The 20,660-nt window shown below is 40.6% G+C and overlaps 1 protein-coding gene across 6 annotated transcripts in view; it reads right to left on the bottom strand.

Moving 5' to 3' along the window:
* Positions 1-19,941, bottom strand: part of PPP6R3 (protein phosphatase 6 regulatory subunit 3) — a 52,145-nt gene extending 32,204 nt beyond the window's left edge. For 3 of the 6 annotated variants that reach the window (XM_063158759.1, XM_063158761.1, XM_063158764.1), the window contains exons 1-3: positions 19,787-19,940; positions 6,056-6,227; positions 418-545 (exon numbers count right to left, since the gene is read on the bottom strand). In XM_063158759.1, coding sequence (XP_063014829.1) covers positions 418-429 — 12 coding nt within the window. In that variant the 5' untranslated portion in view covers positions 430-545; positions 6,056-6,227; positions 19,787-19,940. Of the gene's footprint in view, positions 1-417; positions 546-6,055; positions 6,228-19,786 lie in introns of all 6 variants that reach the window. The other 3 variants (XM_063158765.1, XM_063158763.1, XM_063158762.1) reach the window with 3 other exon arrangements.
* Positions 19,942-20,660: the final 719 nt, after the last annotated feature.

The raw sequence follows: 20,660 nt of genomic DNA, 5'->3' as shown, positions 1-20,660 counted from the left end.
GGAAGCAGAAAAAGCCCTATTTTGTACTAGAAGTATTAGTAAACTTTCAAGCAGGGTTTAACACACCTGATCTTACAAATTAGCTTAAATCAACTTACACAGTTGTGGAAAACACTAGCTTGTGGGTAATGCAAGCTACACACAAACTTACTGTAAGGAAGTGAAAACAGTGCATTATTAAAGCCAGAGGATATTTTTTGATTGGGATTTTTAAACCTCTAGAAAGTAAATCAAATCCCTCCCCTTGCCCCAATTAAAGTACCATGCTCATAAGTAACCACTATCAGTGCTAATTTGAGATGTGAATACCTCTGAGGTGATTAATGCTCATTTCATAGCTTCAGTGTATTTCTCAGTCAGTTATTTCAAGAGAAATTCAACAATGGAAAAGAGCAATAACAAAAAAAAGAGGCGTACTACTGCAAACATGTTACTGCGTTATTTCACAAACTGTCTCCCAGGCAAGCTCCTTTAGGGGCTGCTCCCTCAATATCTCAGGTGCCGGCCACAGATTATTCCATCACTTCTCAACAGGAGCCCAGGTCCTTTGAAATAAGGAAAAATAAACAACATAAACTGTGCCAAAGGAAACTCAAGGAACCCTGAAGAGAAGAGAATTTTCTCAGGCGTTATTACTGACAGGAATCTAGAATCAGCATAGTTTTGATTGGAAGTTTTAAAATCAAAACATGTGATTGCTATTTTTCTCAAAGCCTACTGTTCTACCCTCCCTCCCAAAATCTACTAATTCTGAATCATCACCATGCTTTTTCAAATTTCAGTGCCTTTAACAGAGCTGGCATTAGGCCTTCTGTCCAAAACTCACAAGTGTGCTCCTTTCAAAACTTCACTACCTGCAAATTTATAAAAACCTCAATGGATCAAATGGGTTGTATTACTCCCAATGTCACATCACTTTGAGCCAGAGGAGAAAAAGACATTCGGACTTAATGCGAGATAGAAAAGACTTCCAAATACGAGACATGCTCAAGATTAGAAACTGCAAGAAGCAAAATAATCCAAGATGATGTTAAAAACTCACATGTAGAAAGACAAAATGTGTTAAAGTTGGTAAAGATGCTGTATGTATTTGATTGTCTTTTGTAACATGTTAGTTTTCTATAATCTCTGAAAGCTTCCAGTAAGCAAGACTGACATTCAGTTCATTAAACAGTACTTACTAAAGTTTACATGAACTTGATCAGCAAGTTCAACTTACGACAATTCAAGATTCTGAGTAACATCTAATATCCATAAAAATACTGCTTTGTTTTCTTAATTAATATTGTTAACAGATTCTTCTCTGAATGAATGTTGAATAGCATTCCATGTAATAAAGTCTTGACTTAAATATGAAAAGGAAAAAAGTCCAACAAAGCAAAGAAAGCCTGCTTTCAACTGTTGGCATACAGGTTACTTAAATTCTCACTTTAATTATGTGCTAAATGGAAGAAATAATGCTTGGAAATAATCCTTTCAGATCAAGAAGGAAAATTAAATCTTCTGTCTGTTACAGAGAAAGAAAACCACACAAGTATTTTTAACAGTAACTAATGAGTGGTTCTTTTTGGAGGTTAAGTGCTTAAGTGGCATTTCCATCAAAAAAAGTTGGTAACAGTTGTATCACAAAGTTTCTCTGTAGCTTCACGCGATGGCAGCTGTCACACACCTTTCCTGAGCAGACACATTGGTGTTTTCAAGCTACCAGACTAAGATGTGAACTCCAGTCAGAGAAGCATACAGTTTAATTTTGGACAATGTCTCCTAAACTGAACCTTTTACAAAACAGACTAACAAGTCTTGATGGCATCCAGAAGTCTTTTCAGTAAATAAGAAAACTAAAGTAAGCTGTTCCTTTGAGTTGAACTTTTAAGCATCAAACTGAGGTTAAACAAACATGAGAAGGGTGTTTTACATTGAGTTCCTTCCAACTGAGTACCTCAGATTTCCATATAAAAGTGAGTACTGGCAGCTCCAAACAGACATGGGCATCCAGACCAGTGCAGAAGTAAAACCAGAAGGATTTCAGTAGCCAGCTGAAAGCTCTTTACCTGATAACTACATAGATGTCAAAGGCATATACACAGAGTGTTAGGCAGGAATTTCACAGATCTTACTGCAATGCCCAGTTCCATTTTTCAAGCCAGAGAAACTTTCAGTGTCAAGCTGAAGAGTCTGTAGTATGTGAAATTCTGATAAATGCTACATGTAGAGTTGTAACAATTACTGAATTATAAAAAAGCCTCAGAATTTGTCACTTCTCTTTGTGCACTACTGTATTTTCTTACTATAGAGTTCAAGTATACAAATGGAAAAGAAAATTAGTTACTTTTGCACCAACAAACATTTCCACAATTGAAACACATCTTAAGGGATGCAGCCTACTTCAGCAAAACAGAATTTATAATTTCTGTGCAGCAACTAGCAAAAGCCAACCTAACTGTTGGATGCAAGGAGAGCAACCATCAAAGGAGCCCTTGATTTTAGGATGGTCTTGCACTTCTTAGTGATAAAAGCATTTCCAATGCAAAGAATCCCTTAATCCTAAAAACCAAATAGGTAGGTAAGTTTAAGGAAGAATAAAGCAATAATGAAGATAATTTATTAAGCTTCTATCATGAAAAATTTTGGTAGATTATCTTCTAAGACCTTTAAACATATTAAGAAACTTATTTCAAATGCTAAGCATGCCCCTCTGCCAGCTTCACATTAACCTCACCTAGTTACTATCTAGGCATGTTCAGTGAGATTCCAGTTTAGGGCAGGGGGTCCATTTCTCCAGTCAATGGACAGTAATAAGAGATTGTCCCAGCCTTTACAAAGTGCTTATTTTGACACTGAAAGTGAACCATCTGTTCAAAACAAAACTAAGCATGAATGCACCTCTGAAAAAAATTTAGAGCTGAAGAGAAAAACCAGTGAACAAAAATGACAGAAGACACTCTAGTTCTATTTTTTAAACTGCCTGTTGTACTCAGCAGAGCATCACCCATTGTAAACTTGCTGTCTACAACTGCCTGTCGTAACCTATTTGGAATAAATTTCTTTTCAGTCAGAGCAGTGAGGTTCACTGAGTACTATTAGCTAGAAAGATGTAAACTGGTGTTCAAAATCCCTGGATTGAATTACAGTACTTTACAATTACACCCAGCAATCACAAAAAAAAAAAAATAAAAGCAGTAATAAACTTTTTTAGTAGAGTTGCTACATTTGTTAAACAAAATGCAAGATCAATTTGACATAGAATACAAGTTTCAAGTGAATACAAAATAACACACAGCTGTTTCTTCAATGTCAGAACAGCCTATTCCCATCACAAACCTGAGACCTAATGAAAAAGAAATACTTCATTACTTTATTATAAGCTAGTGAAGTTTCAAAGAAACTCTGTGGAGAAAGGAATGAATAAATGGTTTGAAATTAATAGGAATTAAACAGAAGAGAAAATAGAAACACCTCTACCTCAAACATTTAATACATACTTCTAATACCATGCACACTCCTTCCTAGTCCATGGATGTAACAAAGTAGAAGAGATACTAAAAATGAAACAAAATCAACCAACAATTCCTTCATGGAAGGCTGGGAGATTTGTGCAGGCTGGCTGCACTTCATTCCTCACAGCAAGATTTCTGGATGCTTCACCCTCTTCTCAGCCACTGCTGGGCACAGGGGATGCAGAGTGGGAGGTACCAGGGATCTCTGGCCTTGCTGCTGCCCCTGTCTCATGCAGGGGAGCCCAGACACAGGATGAAGAGCAGGCTGGAGCTTGGGCACAAGAGGGGAGGCCTAGGGCAGTCCCTGTGCCCAAGGAGCAGCAGGAACAGGGGAGTGATCCCCAAAAAGACAACCTCAGTCTACCTAAGCCTCCTCCTCCCACATGAGCACATCTCTCAGGCCACAGCCTCCCCAGCTCCCAGGACAGCCACAGCTGGCCACATACACTGCTGCCACAGCGGCCTCCTGATGTCGTGACAGGATTCCTGCCAGACACTACACTCATTCACAGCAGGTATGCTGCTCTGCTAACTACTACTGTACCTTCACAGGGGAACTACATCCTCTTGAGAGAAATGCAGGAAGATGCCATGTGGCAGTTTCTCCCTGACTGTGAGAAAAACATGCCAGAAAACTGGATGAAGACAGTGATCTCCTAACATGCTCTTGAACAATGTGCCACCTCCTACTGAGGCAAGGGACTTCCACTCCCCCATCAGACATGACAAGGAGGAGCCTTGAAATCACTTTTTCCCTTCTTTGTCAATGCCAGCTGCACACCTATCTAGATGAGAACTATAAAAACAGGTGTGGATGAGTCAGCAGCGTACCCTTGTGGCCAGGAGGGACAATGGTATCCTGGGGTGCATCAGGAAGTGTGGCCAGCAGGTGGAGGGAGCTGACCCTGCCCCTCTAGTCAGCCCTAGGGAGGCCACAGCTGGAGAGGAGGGCTATGGCCAATTTAGTCTCCACGGTTCAAGCAAGAAAAGGAGCTACTGGAGAGGGGTCCAGCAGAGGCCACAACGATGGACTTGAGGTCTGGAGCATCACTTATGAGCAGAGACTGTGGGAGCTGGGCCTCTTTAGTCCAGAGAAGAAAAGACTGAGAGGGCATCTCATTGTTGCATACAAATATCTAAGCTGGGTGCCCAGATGATGGTGCTGGACTGTTTTCCATGGTACCCAGCAACAGGATAAGGAGCAATGGCCATAAACTAAATGACAAGAAATTGCACCTCCACTCAAGGAAGAACTTCTTTACACTGAGGGTGTCAGAGCACTGGAACAGGCTGCCCAGGGAGGTCTGGAGACAATCAAACCCCATCTGATTATGCTCCTGTGTCACCTGCTCTAGGTGACCCTGCCTTGAACTAGATGATCTCCAGAGGTTCCTTCCAACCCTAACTGCTCTGTCATCCTATCATTTTTTATCTAATTCATTATATATATGTATCTATACACACAAACACCATGTGCACATACACTCCCCTTATGACTGAAGGCCCCAACAATCTAAAACTTTGACCTGAAGTGTGTAAATAAATCCAAACTAGTTCAAGTTTACTCCAAGACACCAATCCCCCAAAACTGAAGAGGTCATAACTGTGCAACAGAGGTACAAAAATCAGGAGAAATCTACAGTCTGCAGTGAATTTACAAAAGCAATTTCATACCAAGCAACAACTATATTCTCATCAATTCCTACACTATCTCAAACCACAAGTGTTAATAAACATCTTAATTACCTGCAATAATTACAAATTAAGACACTAATCTCCCCTGCCCAAGTAGAGAAGATTAATTTTTTTCTGGTCATTTCACATCAACTGCCAATTAAAAATTTAAAGTATCCACTGGTCACAGAATTCAAGTTAGATTTTTCCTATTCCAAATTCTTCCAATTAGCTTCAAAATGAAAATAAAGATATTATTGCACTAAGAAATGCACATGATTCCATAAAATATAAAGTGCAAACTCAACAATGCATAGCTACCCAGAAGACACTTTTGCACGGAAACATGAAGTTTAGTACCAAAAAACTCAGTTGCAGAAGACAGTATTACTTCAGTATAATAATCTATAAGCATCACTGATATCTACTGTATGTCAGTTCATGAACACATTTGCTTTGAAACTCTTTCAAAAAGGTTGGGCAGCAGACACACTTCCTGGCACAAAAGCAAAACACGGTAAAACAAACAGAATATCCACAACTGTGTGTCTGGAACACCCCTGATTGATTTCTGCCCCAAAGCAGGGTGAAAAATGATAGTGCAAGAGCAGGGTAGGTTAAAAGACAAAGTTAGGATCAGCCAGCTAGAAAGTAGTCAGAAAAAAGCTGCAAGAAAAGGGAAGGCATGGCCACAAAGCCTGAACTGAAGAAGGAACTGCAGCTTAGAAAGCGATGAATGTGAACCTATAAAATCAGGTGATTTTAGTGGACATCAAGGATATGAAAACCTTCAAATTTAAGTGGTTTCAGAATGCTTTAGGATAAGGCTTTATAGATGCAGAAGCTAAATCTACTGCTGTATGTGAAGTTTAATAGTTTCTTACCTGTTAAAACACAAAAGTTTTTAAAAGTTAAAAAATCAGAACGTTTTGTATTCTCTCAGGCTTCTTGCCCATTACAGGGTATCCTGGCAACAGCAAAAAAATCTTTCAATCTACAGTACTAGCAGATTAGCAGGACTGAATTAGCATTGAATTAGATGAAGCAGATTTCTTCCTACAACGACAAAAAAAAAATTGTATAATTTAATATTGTTAATAGGTTCTATTCAATAGCTTGACAACTGCATAAATACTAAGGACTGTTTTGCAACAAATATAACACATGAACAGAGGAAAGAAACAACTTGCTAGGAAGAAAAGTGTCAGTTCAGCAGAACATACACTGAAAATAAAATGAAAAGCAGCATGTCATCTGAAATACCTATTTACTTTTAAACCAATTTTAACATTTCCCTCCACTTTTGGGAATCAAAGGAAGAAACTTTCTCTCACTGAAATGAAACTGCCTTTATCATCTGCAATTCACTGAAATCTAACACAAATCCAGACTTAAAAAAAAAAAAAAAACTATTAGCAATTTCCCATAAAGTAACATCAGATCTGGAAGATCTGAAATTCCCATTACTAGAGCTTTCTGCAGCAGGTTTTTTCCTATCTTCATAACTATTCCCTTATATTGATGTCATTTATGCACAAACCTGCACAGAAATAAACTAAGAAGCATTAAGAATGCCTGTTATGTTGGCACAAGTCTATAAAGAATTCAGCTAGTTTCAATCTGAAAACAGGCCATCTTCAAAAAAAAACCAACACAGACCACGTCCAGGCTTCCAAAGTAACAAGCTGAATTAAGACAGCATTCAGTCACCATTATGAAAATCTCACTTTTGATAGTTTAATATTACTTTGCTTTACACTGGAAGAATTAATGAGCCCTATTAGGTATCCTTAACAGGCTGCAGACTGACACTTACCTGGCTGTGCTCTGGTCAACACCACACAGGCAAGAAAAAGCACCCTGCAAACCGATTTTTCTTCCCAATTAGCTGTCTGTAGTAGTTACAGAAAGAATTTCTAAAACAAAAATTCACCTCCCAGCACTTTGAGGTGCTTTTTGATTTTGCTTTTTAACACAGGTTTCAAGCAACACTGAAATACTTTGGTTTCTTCTGGGAACATGGGTAATAGTGTTTATGGAAAATAAAGTACTAGCAACTAAGATGGGTAGCAAAATTAGTGGCATGTTTATTAACTCATGTCAGTGACTACCCAGTATTTGGCATCTTCAGCTAAAAAACCCAAACTATTCACCTCAATAGCATTTCAAGTATTCTGCCAAAGAGAAGAATGATTTAATTTTACACCTTCCATGTTAAAGATAAGGAGCTGTGTCTCCAAAGTTGGCTTTTGATCTTTGCAGGTGATTTAACAGATGGCCTGTGTCAACCTAAAGGTCATAGATTCAAAGAATACCTTGGGTTGGAAAGTACCTTAAAATTACTTCTCAGGTTATTTTAGCAACCAACATACACATGAACTGAAGCTCAGTGTAATACACTGACCATAATTCTCTTATAGGTCTTTTAAATGCATTTTTTCACCTGCAGACCTTCAGGTCTCCATGCCTGACAGACCTGCCAATACCCTGTGAGTCAAGTGATGAACTAGAGCAGAAAAAGTAAACAAATTTTCTGGACTCAGTTCACTTCACTGAACTTTTCTAGGTTATTGCTTCTGCATTTTAAAAGTGTACCTATGTTCCAAAGCAGAGCTCCAAAAAGGGAGAGAACATCACTTCAGTTATGTGGAAACAAAGTAAGAAGCCTGCTTAGCTTAGTGCACTTTCAGAAGAGTTTACACATTCTTAAGATCCACAGATTTCCATTGCTAGTGGAACTATCCAAATGAAAACCACTATTATTACTCCCCTTACAAGGATACCTTTGTTATTTCCCTACTCTGCTTTCTGTTTGAAGACTTCAGTGTCTCAATACCCTTGGCTTCTGAATTCAATGCAGTAGGATTACATAGTAAATTAGAGACACCAGTGTGATCAAAATTAGCAAGACACTTGGAGTATGTGTATTATAGCACACCCTGTAAGGGATGTGCCACCAGAACCCTGCTCTGGTCTATCAGGACTTTTTCAATCCACCTCAGAATCTACAAGAGTATAGAGGTTGGTCTAAAGACTGACTTACACTTCCTGGTACATACAGTTTATTACCTCAGACTGTTCCTCTCTGCAAGACAGATTAGACACTGCATTATGAAAAAAGGGACAAACCCCCACCCCCAAAAACCCACAGGAGTTCTTTCAAAAACAATTTTAAAAAAGAATCCCTTGACTGGATGAAGATCAAGTTTATTTAAATTTGACTTTCCTACATCCAGATGGCTTACATTCAGCAATAGTTCATCCAAGTTAATATAGCTCTGTCATGAAGAAGTATCCAATGATGGAAGGTTAAAACCTTAGACCTAAGGTAACATGCAAAGGCAGGATGGAGTTATTGGCATGTGTACAGATGGATTACATTCAAATACAGAACTATGAGGACTCATCACAACCAGGACCACACCCATGTTCATGTTTTACACGATATATCCAGAAAATAAAATAAGGCACAACTACCCAGGGTAGGATCCATCTTCACAGGAAATGCAATAGCATGGAAAATTCTGTTTTAAGTACTGCCTAACTTTATTCACACATTTTTAGATAAGTTAACCACTATGTGACCAGTTGCCATGAAGATGACTAAACTAATCTTATTAATGCTGCATGAACTGGGCCATGTCTGTTTCTAAAACTGTTCCCATACACCTCTATTGGCCCAAAGACTGAAATGAAACAAGTGTCCCTACTAATAGGAACCAATGTAACATTTGTGCATCCTGGTAAAAAAGTGCAAGAACTGCAAGCTCCTGAATAGTGCTGCTCTGCATGCATTAACTTCTATAACTTCATATATCTGAAATAAAGTTGTTACATAAGCTTGACAAAACCACTAGCAGAACACCAGCACCCCTTCCCAAATGTAAGGGCCTGGACTACAATTAATAAAGGGAAGCACAGGACACGGGATGGTTTAGTTCTATCACCTCTCTAGGCCAAAAAATGTCCAAGAACTTTTATCCAACACATGTGAAAAGCAGATGAAGCACAAAACAGCAGAATCTTTTCCCTTCTTCCACTGGCTTACTGACCCAGAAAGATCCCCCAGTGAAATTACAGGCCAGCCACACAAAACTGTTTAATGTAACATTCCAGCAGAGCGCTGTGAAATTGTAACTGAAGACTCAGCATTGCTCCCTACCACACCTCTCCAGATGACAGGTGAGAAAAATCAAAGTAATGTGCACTCCTCCTTAGAACACTCATGTGTTACCACACATCAGGAACATCTCTTCCCAAAAACTTTTAAGTAACCCCTTGGACACTCTCAAAGAAACTTGACATGAAAGTGTTGTCCACAACCATCAATTTGGTAGTGGTGAGAGATGAAGGGCCAAGACATAGGTGCATCTGAACTAGTCTCATCTATGAACTAATTAAGTTTATAGAAAAATCTTCATGACAACTAGGGCAATTTTTAAACACTACTAAGCATCTCACTTAGGTAAGGGCTTAAACTTTGAATTCTTTGGCTATCAGTTCCTAACACCTTGCTTAGAGGATACATTTGTATGCTGAAATGTCACCATCCACACTCAGAATGAGGATAAGGACTGAAATTCCTCATGGTGTCTCAAAGGAGTGCTTCAGGATGCTAAAAGAGCTTATGCAAAGCAGCTTTGTTCTACCCCTTGCTGTGCAGTCACCCTCTGTTGGCTCCCCAACAGTGATGAAACCACTCCCAAGATATTTCCAAATGAAAAACCCTACTCCAAAATTGGCCAATGCAGGAAGAAGAAGGGAGAAGAGTTTTTCTGCCACGTCCATGGGATGGAACAACTCAAAATGTCTACCAACCACCAGGGCCAGTGCAGCCAAGGAAGAGGGAACACACCACTAGGGACAGTGCAAACAGGATTTGACTCTTCCATCTTTGCCCTATATTATATCACCTCAAGTCTGCTCAGGATGACAGAGTAAAAGCTCTCCTGAATCCAATAAATACGATGGGTGATGCTGAATTCGGACAATTCAGCATCAGTTCTACTGTTGTCTCAACCAGCTGATAATGTGCAAGTGTAAATGAGTCCTGAATTCCTGTACTGCTACTCTGGAAATGCAAAAACCCAGTAACACTAACTCACTGCTTTAGCAGTAAACTTAACTTTTTTGTTTAAACATGTTAGAAACAACTATTGTAACTTAAAGACACAGCCTTGAGTTGAAAAGCATGAATTTTACCAGAGGTTTCTTTTACAAGCATGTGTTTTGTTTTATTCACTGCATTAGTTCAAAGACAGCATGAGCTTGGATTTTTTTTTCAAGTTCATCCTCCTATTCCCCTTGTGGATTACACCTTGAAAGTTGGACACAAATCTGATTTTGAGGCACATGAAAAATACATGGAGGTAAAAGAAAGCTACTTCAGCAACTTCTAACCAGGACACCAGTGTTCTTTCTGTATAAACAGTGCATTCACATCTATTATTTGCTTTATTTTTTTCATGCAAAATCCCAGTCCTGTTAAAAAGAATACTTAAAGACCGTTTGCAGTCCAGAAATGGAAGTCAGCAGCTTCTAGGAGCACATCAATGTTTTATCCCCTGAAGCTCCAGCCAGCTACAGCTGCTGCCACAACTGGAGTGAACTCTCACATGAACACAGCAACTTCAAAATTAAACCCAAAGCAATTTGTAACTTCTTGTTTAATTCTTCACTTTCATTCAAGATTTCTGGGACCTGCAGTTCAGGTAACCTGAATTTTCACAGTAAGTTACATGAACTGCACTAGTTAAAGGCTGTGGGCAAGAGTACCTCCCTGGTTTTCCTCATACTAAACTTGCCAAAGCCATTAAAGTAAGTTTTGACAGCTGCCAGTTCACAAGTTCTTTTAATTAGGATATCAAGAAATGCTACCATATCCTGAAAAAACTGACAGAACTATTCAACCCACCCTAAATGCACCCAGAAGCTAAACATTCCCTTAATGAGAGTATCATAAGCATGTTTTGCTTTTCAGAGTGAAAGTTAGAATCCCTAACACTCTTCAAGTTCAAATCCAACATCATGAACAGAAAAGCTGAAGATATTTCTTCTTTTAATTTAAGCAAGTTAAAACATCTTTTATTCTGATTTGCTCATGGGCAAAGACTACTAAATTGACTTGGTTTCCCAAAGAGCTTAAGCCCCATCTATACTTTTTTCTACAATAGCAGCATTTTCAAGTTTAGCAATACAATCCCTAGGATTGTAGAAAAATTCTTCCAAGTAGAATTTTTCTAGTAGAAAGTTCTTCCAATGAAGAAACTTTTCTAGTAGAAAAGTTCTTCCAATGCCAAGCAAGAGAAATAAAACACAGAAGCAGCATCTAGATACAAGGGCAGTGATGCTACTTTAGCATATTCACTTCTCTAGATTTTGGTATCTGCATTCACCAAAATGCTTTAGTGCCACCTGCAATCTTCCCCCAGCCTGGTGCTGATCTTACAGCTTTATTTGATCCTTTAACCAAACAAGAACACCCTATTTCCTTCACAGAACACACTCTATATATTCAGGGAAAGCAGCCTAAACAAGACCTCTGGAGATATCCTGAGGATGAAGGTAAGTACTTAGAAAAGAAAAATATTCTAACAGAAATGAAATGTCAATTAACTACTGGACACTGAACAGTCAGATTAATTTATCACCCAAAGACTAAGACAGCTGAACAGTGACTCAATATCCTCCTTCTGCAATACAGAGTGCAGATGTCTACCAACCAAAGACAACTGTCCAGTAATGGCTGTCACTTAAACAACAAGCTTTAACAAAGCATGACCAGCTTGACTTTTCTGAGACTCATCTTAGAAAACTAAGAAAATAATCATTTGAATGCGAAGATTTCATCAGTTCTCACCTATATAAGTTTAATAAATTACCGTCATTTTTATTTAGGTACATGCAAAAATATGTTTCAGAAAAGAAATTAGAAACTCACCAAAGCCATGAAACTTCAGTGCAAAAAGCCTTCCCAGTGAAGCCTGAAGTGGCTACTAAGCTAATGCCATCTTTCTTTCCCATTTCCCACTCCCACAGACAATTTATATTTTGGAGACTCCAGAAGCTGAGTTTTGCCACACTGTCCTTTTACAAATCACACACACAGAGCAATCACACATTTTTTAGGCACAGGTGCCTCTGGTGTCTCAACTGAACAGAATTAATGCCTTCTGGAACTCTTCTACTTTGTTGGACAACAGTACAGAAATCAAGACTGCCTAACAGAATAAGACACCTTCTTCCAAGTGCAACACTCACCCTAGTTTAATGGAAAAAAAGCTCAATTTCCATTAAAAAAAGATCCAAACCTACTATTTTCTCTGTGATTTTCAAAATAATATTTTTTAAATTCTATTTCAATGCTTCTTGAATGAAGACTCAAACACATGAGAGGAGCAGATTTGAGTGCCTTTCAGAATTCTACTGCAGTTGCAGGTGGCAACTATGGGGCAAGTCTGTCTCAAAGATTTAGCAGCAGTTGTTAATAATACTGTTTCCAAAGGGTGACTAGTCTACATTTTTACACTGAAGTGATCATCAGCTGAGCAGTGCCATAAGAGCACTAGTATGTACTTGCAAACAGAGTTTAAAAAACCCATTCAAGCAATATGTCACAGTTAAGGGACACAGTGTCCTTCTGAAATTGACCCTTCCTTCAACTGCTGTTTTCTCTTTCATTTTCTTTGTCCCTTTCAAGAGAGGGCCAACACACAGTAACTCACCACAGTATTTGCAGCATCCATTCCTTCCTACAAGTTCTTTCTCAACTACCAATCTATCTGCCAACAGTTTTCTCCTGCTGCAACAAGTGCCTCAACTCTGACCAAGTGTTACTGTACTAAGAATTACTGAACACACACTGTTAAAACTAATCCCAAAGCAAGACTGCAAACAGCACTGATAGGTTATAGTTACACAAAACTACAGTGATACTTCTCTGCCCTACGCCTACTCAAGGGATTTAAAGCATAAAGTTTCAAAGAAACCAAGCTATTTAAAATGCAAGCTCAGAATTTAAAATGGTATTTATTACAGCATTACATGATAAAGCCCTTAAGAAAAATATCCTGCTGAGACACAGACTTAGAAATCAATTTACTTAAGACCTGAATTTAAGTCTTCTATTTATTTCAGTAACGTTTAGGGTTCCACACCTACTTTTGTCAAGACAGTCTTATTACCATTCCAAAAAGTAAAATTACTGCTATGCCAAATGGCACAGAAATTAACTTAGTTTGAAATGCCTTGAAATCTATAACAAGACCTCTCAGGTGGTTTCACTCAATGTTCACTACCTACAGTATTTTTTTTTAATTACACATTTGGATAACCTATAAAGCCTTCTTCTAATGAGGATGAGATCAGCACCACATTACAAATTTTTATTATCTCTGTAAATAATTCATTCCTGGATGCATGGGGCTACAACTTCAATAAGGGAGGGAAAAAACCCCAACCCCACTGCATTCTAACCTCCAGCCTTACAGCTAGGAGTACAAGTTAAACTTCACAATTCCCAAATCCAGAAGAGGGGAAGACTGGACCAGTGCATTTCAAAGAACAAAAACCTTGTACAAGTATTAACATCATTGCTTTCCATTATGCCCTAAAAGGCATCCAGTTTCCCATAGTGAAAAACATCTGCAGGTGTTTCCTATTAAAAAAAATAAAAAGATATAAATAAGTAAATACATAAATCCCATGGGTTTTTCAGACTTTGAATCTTTTTTCCACAGACACTCTCATACATAAAAGATTCTGAATTATTCTTGTCTGCCTTCAATATCCTATCTCTCCAATTCCAACCTGGGAAACTGAATTCCCTAGTCAGTAACCAAGGCATTAGGGATTAATTTATAGTTATAACTTGCATTTTTGCAAATTATAAATTTGCATTTTTGAAGCAGAGCATCAAAGCCAAGTGTAGCTGGTACTCAGTTCAGCTATGCTAAAGTTCTTTGGGTTTTGTTCTCAAAATAAGTTATATTTAAGTACAGCAGGAGGGCATACTGGATGAGGCAGACACAGGGGAAAAAAGTATGTGCCAATCTATGACTGAAGTCATATTAAGACAACTGCACCTGGCACAACTACTGAGTAACTAAAGTAATCAAGCATTAATGGGTTGAGAAGTTCAGTCTTCAGTCACATATTATTTGTATCAGAAGAATGTATAAACTTTCATATTGTGCCTCTAGAAGAGAGCATTAGCCCTTAGAGCACATGCAAGCAGTCTGAAAAGACACATTTAGTTTTTTATGTTGGTCATTAAGAAATGCAGATCTCTCATTAATGTTACCTTTACCATCTCTTTTATCTAACACATTTCACTAAACAGAGTTCAGTGAACAATTTTCTGCTATTTGGATTTGGATTAAAGCTGTAACAAAGAGCCCTCCATCAAGTAGACACAGAGAAGTATCCTTTGATGGATGTTTGCTTGTCACAGCCAAAAGGAAGAACTGATACTGCACAGCCAGCTCACTGTACCTTCTACAGCTGTCCCTCACAGACAGGAAAAGACTCCTACATGTCATCACCCCCCGGAGCTGCATGAGCAGTGACAAACTCCTCCTTTGTAGGAGCCACAAAGAACAGAGAAAGACAAACAGGGCCGAGGGGGACAAACACCCTGAGCTGCTGCAACTTCTAGGGGCACTTCCATCTAGACCAACACTGACATGGACCTTAAATTCCTTGTAGGAACCCCCCTACTAAAACAGCAGGTCTGTTCCTGCCACCACCACAGCCTTTCCATCCTTTTGGTGACAACAGCTGAAGTTATCAAATGTAACCTACTACTTATTATTTTCTACAAGACTTAGCTTTCAGTTACATGGACATCCAGCAAGTCTGTCAAAACAGCAGCAGAAGAAATAACCTCAACTCAAATTCTGCAGTTCAAAGCAGACTTTACTGTAAACTGTAATCTTTAGAGTTTACAGCTGAACTCTTAAAATTGGTAACTAGTCTGAGCAGTAGTTAAGCAAGAACACAATATGGAGAGCTCTACCTCTGCAAATCACAGAAAGAATGAGTTTTTTCACCAATACCTAACCTATGATTTTTGCCTTAATGAAACTTAAGAGTAACTGGGAAAAAACAAAAAAAAAACAATAAAACACATACAAAAAAAAAAAAAAAAAAAAAAAAAAAAAAAAAAAAACACAACACACACACAAAACCCCTTTTTCCCCCACTATACTATACTAAGTATATTGGAAACACAAGACTTGGTTTCCACTACACTTATAAAAAAAGCAAATAGCATTTTATTTTCACCATTTCTATAAGAATCACTGGCTGTATAAGCACTCTGCTACAAAGATGCAGAAATCCACCCTGTGGAGGCAGTGCCTTATACTCCTTTCACAAAGCAAACAGAACTCAAATAATATCAACTTGTAGCAAGGCAAGCCTTGAGAGGATCTGCTACTCCATTGTTTTCTGCTCCAACAAAGGCTCAAACAATACAATGGAAAATGCAATCACACCTGCACTAGCACTGCCTACAGCCACTGCATAAAGCACTACTTGAAGCTTTTAATCTATCAATTAGGTTACTCCCACAAGAGAGAAATATGCAACACAACTGAGGATTAGTCTTGGGCTTTGCCCCTCTAAAGGAGCATCTTGTACATTTACTGAATAGTTTAGAAATAATGGGATTCCCTTCAAAAACCCACAGCAGAAGTTAAATTTTTACAACAAAATCTTATTTTATATACTGGTATCCAGTTAGAAATCCTGTCAATGGTCACTCAAGAAGGAAACTCTCCCACTGTGCAACAGGGGTGGGAAGCCTGTGATTCACTTCTGTAATTAATCAGAATGCTTTGAGTACTGAAATAGCTATTCTAGAACATACTTTAATCAGAAACTACTTTTTACTAAAAAAATTGAAGTTTTCATCCTTCATCCTCCATCCCAACTGTGCTTTATTACCAAACTGGAAAACACATGGCCGTCTCTTAAGCCTCACCTAGGACAGGCCTGGGCATCCCAAAAGGGCTTTAGAGATTTCTCCACGTTTAAAAGCATCTTTTGGCACAGGTGACAAGAGTTGGCCTATGGTGCTCCTGTGCTCATTTTCAAGAAGGGCCAGTGGACACAGGGAAGAGACCACCAGGCCACATACTCCACCTCCTCACAGATACAACTTAAACTGCATAAATGTTTGGAGCCATCTCTAGCAAAATGAAATCAGATAAAATTTTAAGAACCTTTCAAGGAAACTAATCCATCCTCAAATCTCACCACTTGGCAATTTCTGTTTGTGCACACATACATTTTTTTTATTCTCCTTTTTTACTCTCCTGCCCTTCATTAATCAAATCCCCACTTTGCATTTCCCAGGCACTCTTCTCTGCCATTCTGCCTCCAGGCCTACCAACATCAATCTCCCCTCCAGGGGAGTGTTACAGATTCACTGGTCCATAAGGTTGTATGCCAAGGTGCTTTTGCAACTCTTTTCCACAGCTGGCGTGCAACAGATCCCACAGATTTGACACTGAGCATTTCAAGTTTAGGAGGAAAAGATACATCCATTTAATAGAATTAAGGGATGACTGTATGAACAAGAAGAAGAAAAAAAAAAGTCAAAGGGTGAGGCAGGAACTTTTTCACCTATTCCAAATCACATATACCATTTCAAAGATGCTTCTTGGCATGTTATGTAAGCTATTGAATAATCAAGGGTCACAAAAAGTCTTGTACTTCACACCAACAAAATTTTTGCCAATATTATGTGAAGAGCTATTCCATGAACAGGCAAGCTTAAACCACATGTCCTCACAATCTTTTCAAGTCAGTCTATTCCACTTCCTGAGAAGTGTCCCAAACTAGCTATAAAGCTACATATAATATCCAAGAGTAGAAAAATATTTTACTTCAGTTGCTTAGTAGCATATGGTTTCTAAAACAGATGCTGGCACCCTGACACGCTACAGAAACAATTAAACATGCTATGCAGAGCTTTCAGCATGATGTTCATGTTCTCTGTGCATATTCTCCTTGATCTTTCAGACTTGCTTCCCACCCCAAAAAATACCAGGATCACTAGTTTCTCAAGTTCTTTGCTCTCTTCCTCCAACTTAGCAAAATAACAAGACACAACATATTATCTCTCATTTACTCATACTTGTTTTATTATTGTGAAAAGATTTGCCAAAAACAACGGCTCTACATCTTGCTCTTAGGGACAACCCAACCAGACATGTTGGTCTTCTAGAACCTGGGTGTGAGATGCTGAGCCAACACAGCATTCCTACACCTGGCATGTGACACAGTGCAGTGCACAGCAAGCTTAGGGAGCACAGGTGAAGGTGTTACCACAGAATCTAGAGGGCACCCAATGTGCTGAAGCCATCCTACCTTACCACAGAAAGAGATCCCTGCGCTCACACCAGCACCTTTCTGGCCAAGCACAAAAGCCATGGTATTCCACAGGCCATAAATTAACTCAGTTACCCAAGAAAACTGAACACAAAAGTCTCCCACCTACAAAGATGTTGTGTACCATGCTAAAACACTCTCTTTGCGACCATACTGCAGTAAATAATTTTTTAGCTTCCCTCTTAAACCGTGGAGTTAAGTACACACTTCAAGGCTTTTTAAGCACTCGGACAAAACAGGACATTGATGGACAGAGAGGAGAGGGAACCAGACACTTCTTCAACACATTTCTCCTTCTGACTGTCCCAACCTCCCAACTGGCTGGTTTTGAGCCAGCTCTTTAGCATTTCACAGTACATGCATGTCAAGCTTAAGCTGAGTAAATAAGCAAAGATGTTGACCCATAACAACAGAGTTCACTCTCTAAACATCTGTCAATACTAAAGCTACACAGACAAATTTCTGCTCCAATACTGCTAAATTCAGGTCCCATCAACTAATTCACTTGAATTCTACTCTTGGAATACCATCTGAGTACCATTCTCTGAGTGGTACACAGGCCATAGCATCACCTCCCTCAAGTGCAAGACAGAAGCAATCCAAAGGGACAAGTCACTTTTACTCACTTCAGCAACTCAGCAGAAGTGAGCAGTTTGCAGGCAGTATTGTGAAGAGACACATGAACTACTCAGTATCTTTAATTCCATGAGGGAATAGCAGCTACTTGAATTGTATTTTTGAAAAATCCAAAGCTGTGATGCTTACAGCAGTTTACATACAAATCTAACTGGCTTGTAAAGAAGCTGTAATGCACTACTTACTTAAAGTTATTCCTGTTAAACAGGTTGCTTTTCTGGAATTTCTAAACTACACCTTTCACTCCACTCAATGTTTTCCTTGGTCACTGTAAACAGACCTCATCAACAGTCCTTCTGGCCAAAACAGTATTTCCAAGTAGTTTTAGAAAATAAATCCCTTTAGTAACTCCAGACAGTGCAGGATTCAATGCCTATACATTCTGCCTTTCAAACAGAAAGCAAATAAGAAGAATCCCCAATGTCCAAATAATATCATAGATGGACAAAAGAAGTAATTTAAGTGAACCTAAAAACGGACTTCAAAATACAAACTGTCAAGAAAAACACGTAAACTGGTTATCACTTTTGCATGGTGTCTCATTAACAACTTACATATTGAAAGGTAATTCTGCAGTGTTATTTTCTATTTTTATTATAAACTCTTGCAAGCTTCAGTCAATCCATGTCTTGCTACGGAAAACATAAACAACACAGAGCTAAGTAATCAGAGTCTTATCTGAATGTCTTGCACTGGAAATAGACCTTTAGTTCAAATAACTTCAGCAATCTTTCTGGAACACTGAAACAGAGACACTTCCCATCTTTCAGCATCCCAGAAAAAAGCCACACAGTATTTGAGCAATCCAAAAACACACTGCACTGTTAAGAGTACACTTAGACTCGTTCCACTGAAGGACATTTAAAACCTAAGTAATAGCACCACCAGTAAGTAACATAATCTTTCATTTTTAAGTTGTCAACATCTCAAAGGATTCCTTTCAAAAGCTATCCACCTACTCCTAAGTTCTCTCCACTCAGAACACTTTTTTAAAATAGCAACACACCCATTCAAAGTACCCCACTGTTCTGACTTAAACAACATTTATGCTGACAGAAATGATCTTTACCCTCAATTGCACTTATGTCACACAAGATAGCCTCGTATGACGCTAAGTAGACTAAAACACTTAATTCCCACTTACACTTTGGAAAGTTCTTAGCAACCAACAAAAACCAAAACCAGAAAAACTGGCAGGTTCTGAGCGAGATTTTGCCAAACGCGTTTACCAGCAGTTAAAGCTCACCCAACCACTGCTACGCTCCCAAACCATTACAGTTCCAAGAAGCCGCCTTGCCGAGCAGCCCCAGCGAGAGCCCCGCGCGGCAGCCCGGGCCACAAGCGGGGCAGGCGGGGAGGGCTCCGCCGCACGGCCCGGCCTCCCCGCCCGCCCCGGGCCCCGCGCTGCGGCTGCGGGAGGCCGCGCACCGCCGGCCCCGGCCCGGAGCCGCCCGAGCAGCGCCCGAAGCCCCCGCACGGCCGGGAGCGGCCGCCAGGCCCGCGCCGCCGCGGAGGAGCCGCCGCCGGAGCGCTGCTCTCGTGGAAGCGGCGGGGCGGAGATCACGGCGCCGTCCGGGCCGTACCTCGGCAGCGCGTCCCCCGCCACAGGCCCCGAGTGCCTCCGCTCAGGCGGGAAAACCTCCGCTCGCCACCATCACCGACGCTTCAAGATGGCGGACATGGCGGCTCCGGCGAGCCCTCCTCTGCCTCCGCCCACCTGCCAATCACCTCGTCCCGGTACCGCCCTTCTCCCCGGATCGCCCCTTCCTATTAGGCGCTGTGCAGAGCTCGGTCTCTCATTGGTCGTCTGGCCAATGTCAGTCACCCGGCTGCGCGACTGCGACAGGGTGGGACGCGGACGGCGGCGGGCTATCGGCTTCCGGTTGGCCAATCAGCGCATGGGGCGGGTGCACCTCGATTCCCACCTTCCCAGCCTAGCAACAAGGTAACGTCACGCTGACAGGCGTCTCCCTCGGCCAATAGAGAAAGCAGATTCCTTTTAAAAATAAACCCCTTCTGTCCAATCCGGAGCTGATGTGCTCGGAGGCCGCGGCGGGGTGGGGCGGGAGCCAGCGGTGGCGTCCGTCCCGCAGCTTCACCCGCCGCGCCTCGCCATTGGCCAGCGCTCGGGGCCACGCCCCCGGGGCGCGCGCGGGCGCCAAACTGCCTGACAACAGGGCGGCGGCGCGCGAGGGGCCGCGGGGGGGCCGGGGCCTCCCTCGGTGTCGGAGCGCCCGCCTGGGTGCGCGGGCTGGCGGTGCCCGCCTGGTGCCGCGGCGGGACTCGCCTGTTCCTGCAGGTCCCCGTGCCCGTCGGGCCTCCAACCGCCTAAGATGCGGCAGAGTATGTTTTATAAAACCGTAGGATCGTTAAGGTTAGAAGTGACCTACTTTAAGGTGATCAAGTCCAGGCGTCAACCAGCAACACCGCCTTGCTTATCACTAAACCATGTCCCCA

Source organism: Melospiza melodia, chromosome 6 (genome assembly GCF_035770615.1).
Source record: "Melospiza melodia melodia isolate bMelMel2 chromosome 6, bMelMel2.pri, whole genome shotgun sequence".
NCBI lineage: Eukaryota > Metazoa > Chordata > Aves > Passeriformes > Passerellidae > Melospiza > Melospiza melodia.
Note: the sequence above shows the minus strand (reverse complement) of the source record. Positions and strands in the feature narration are given on the sequence as shown.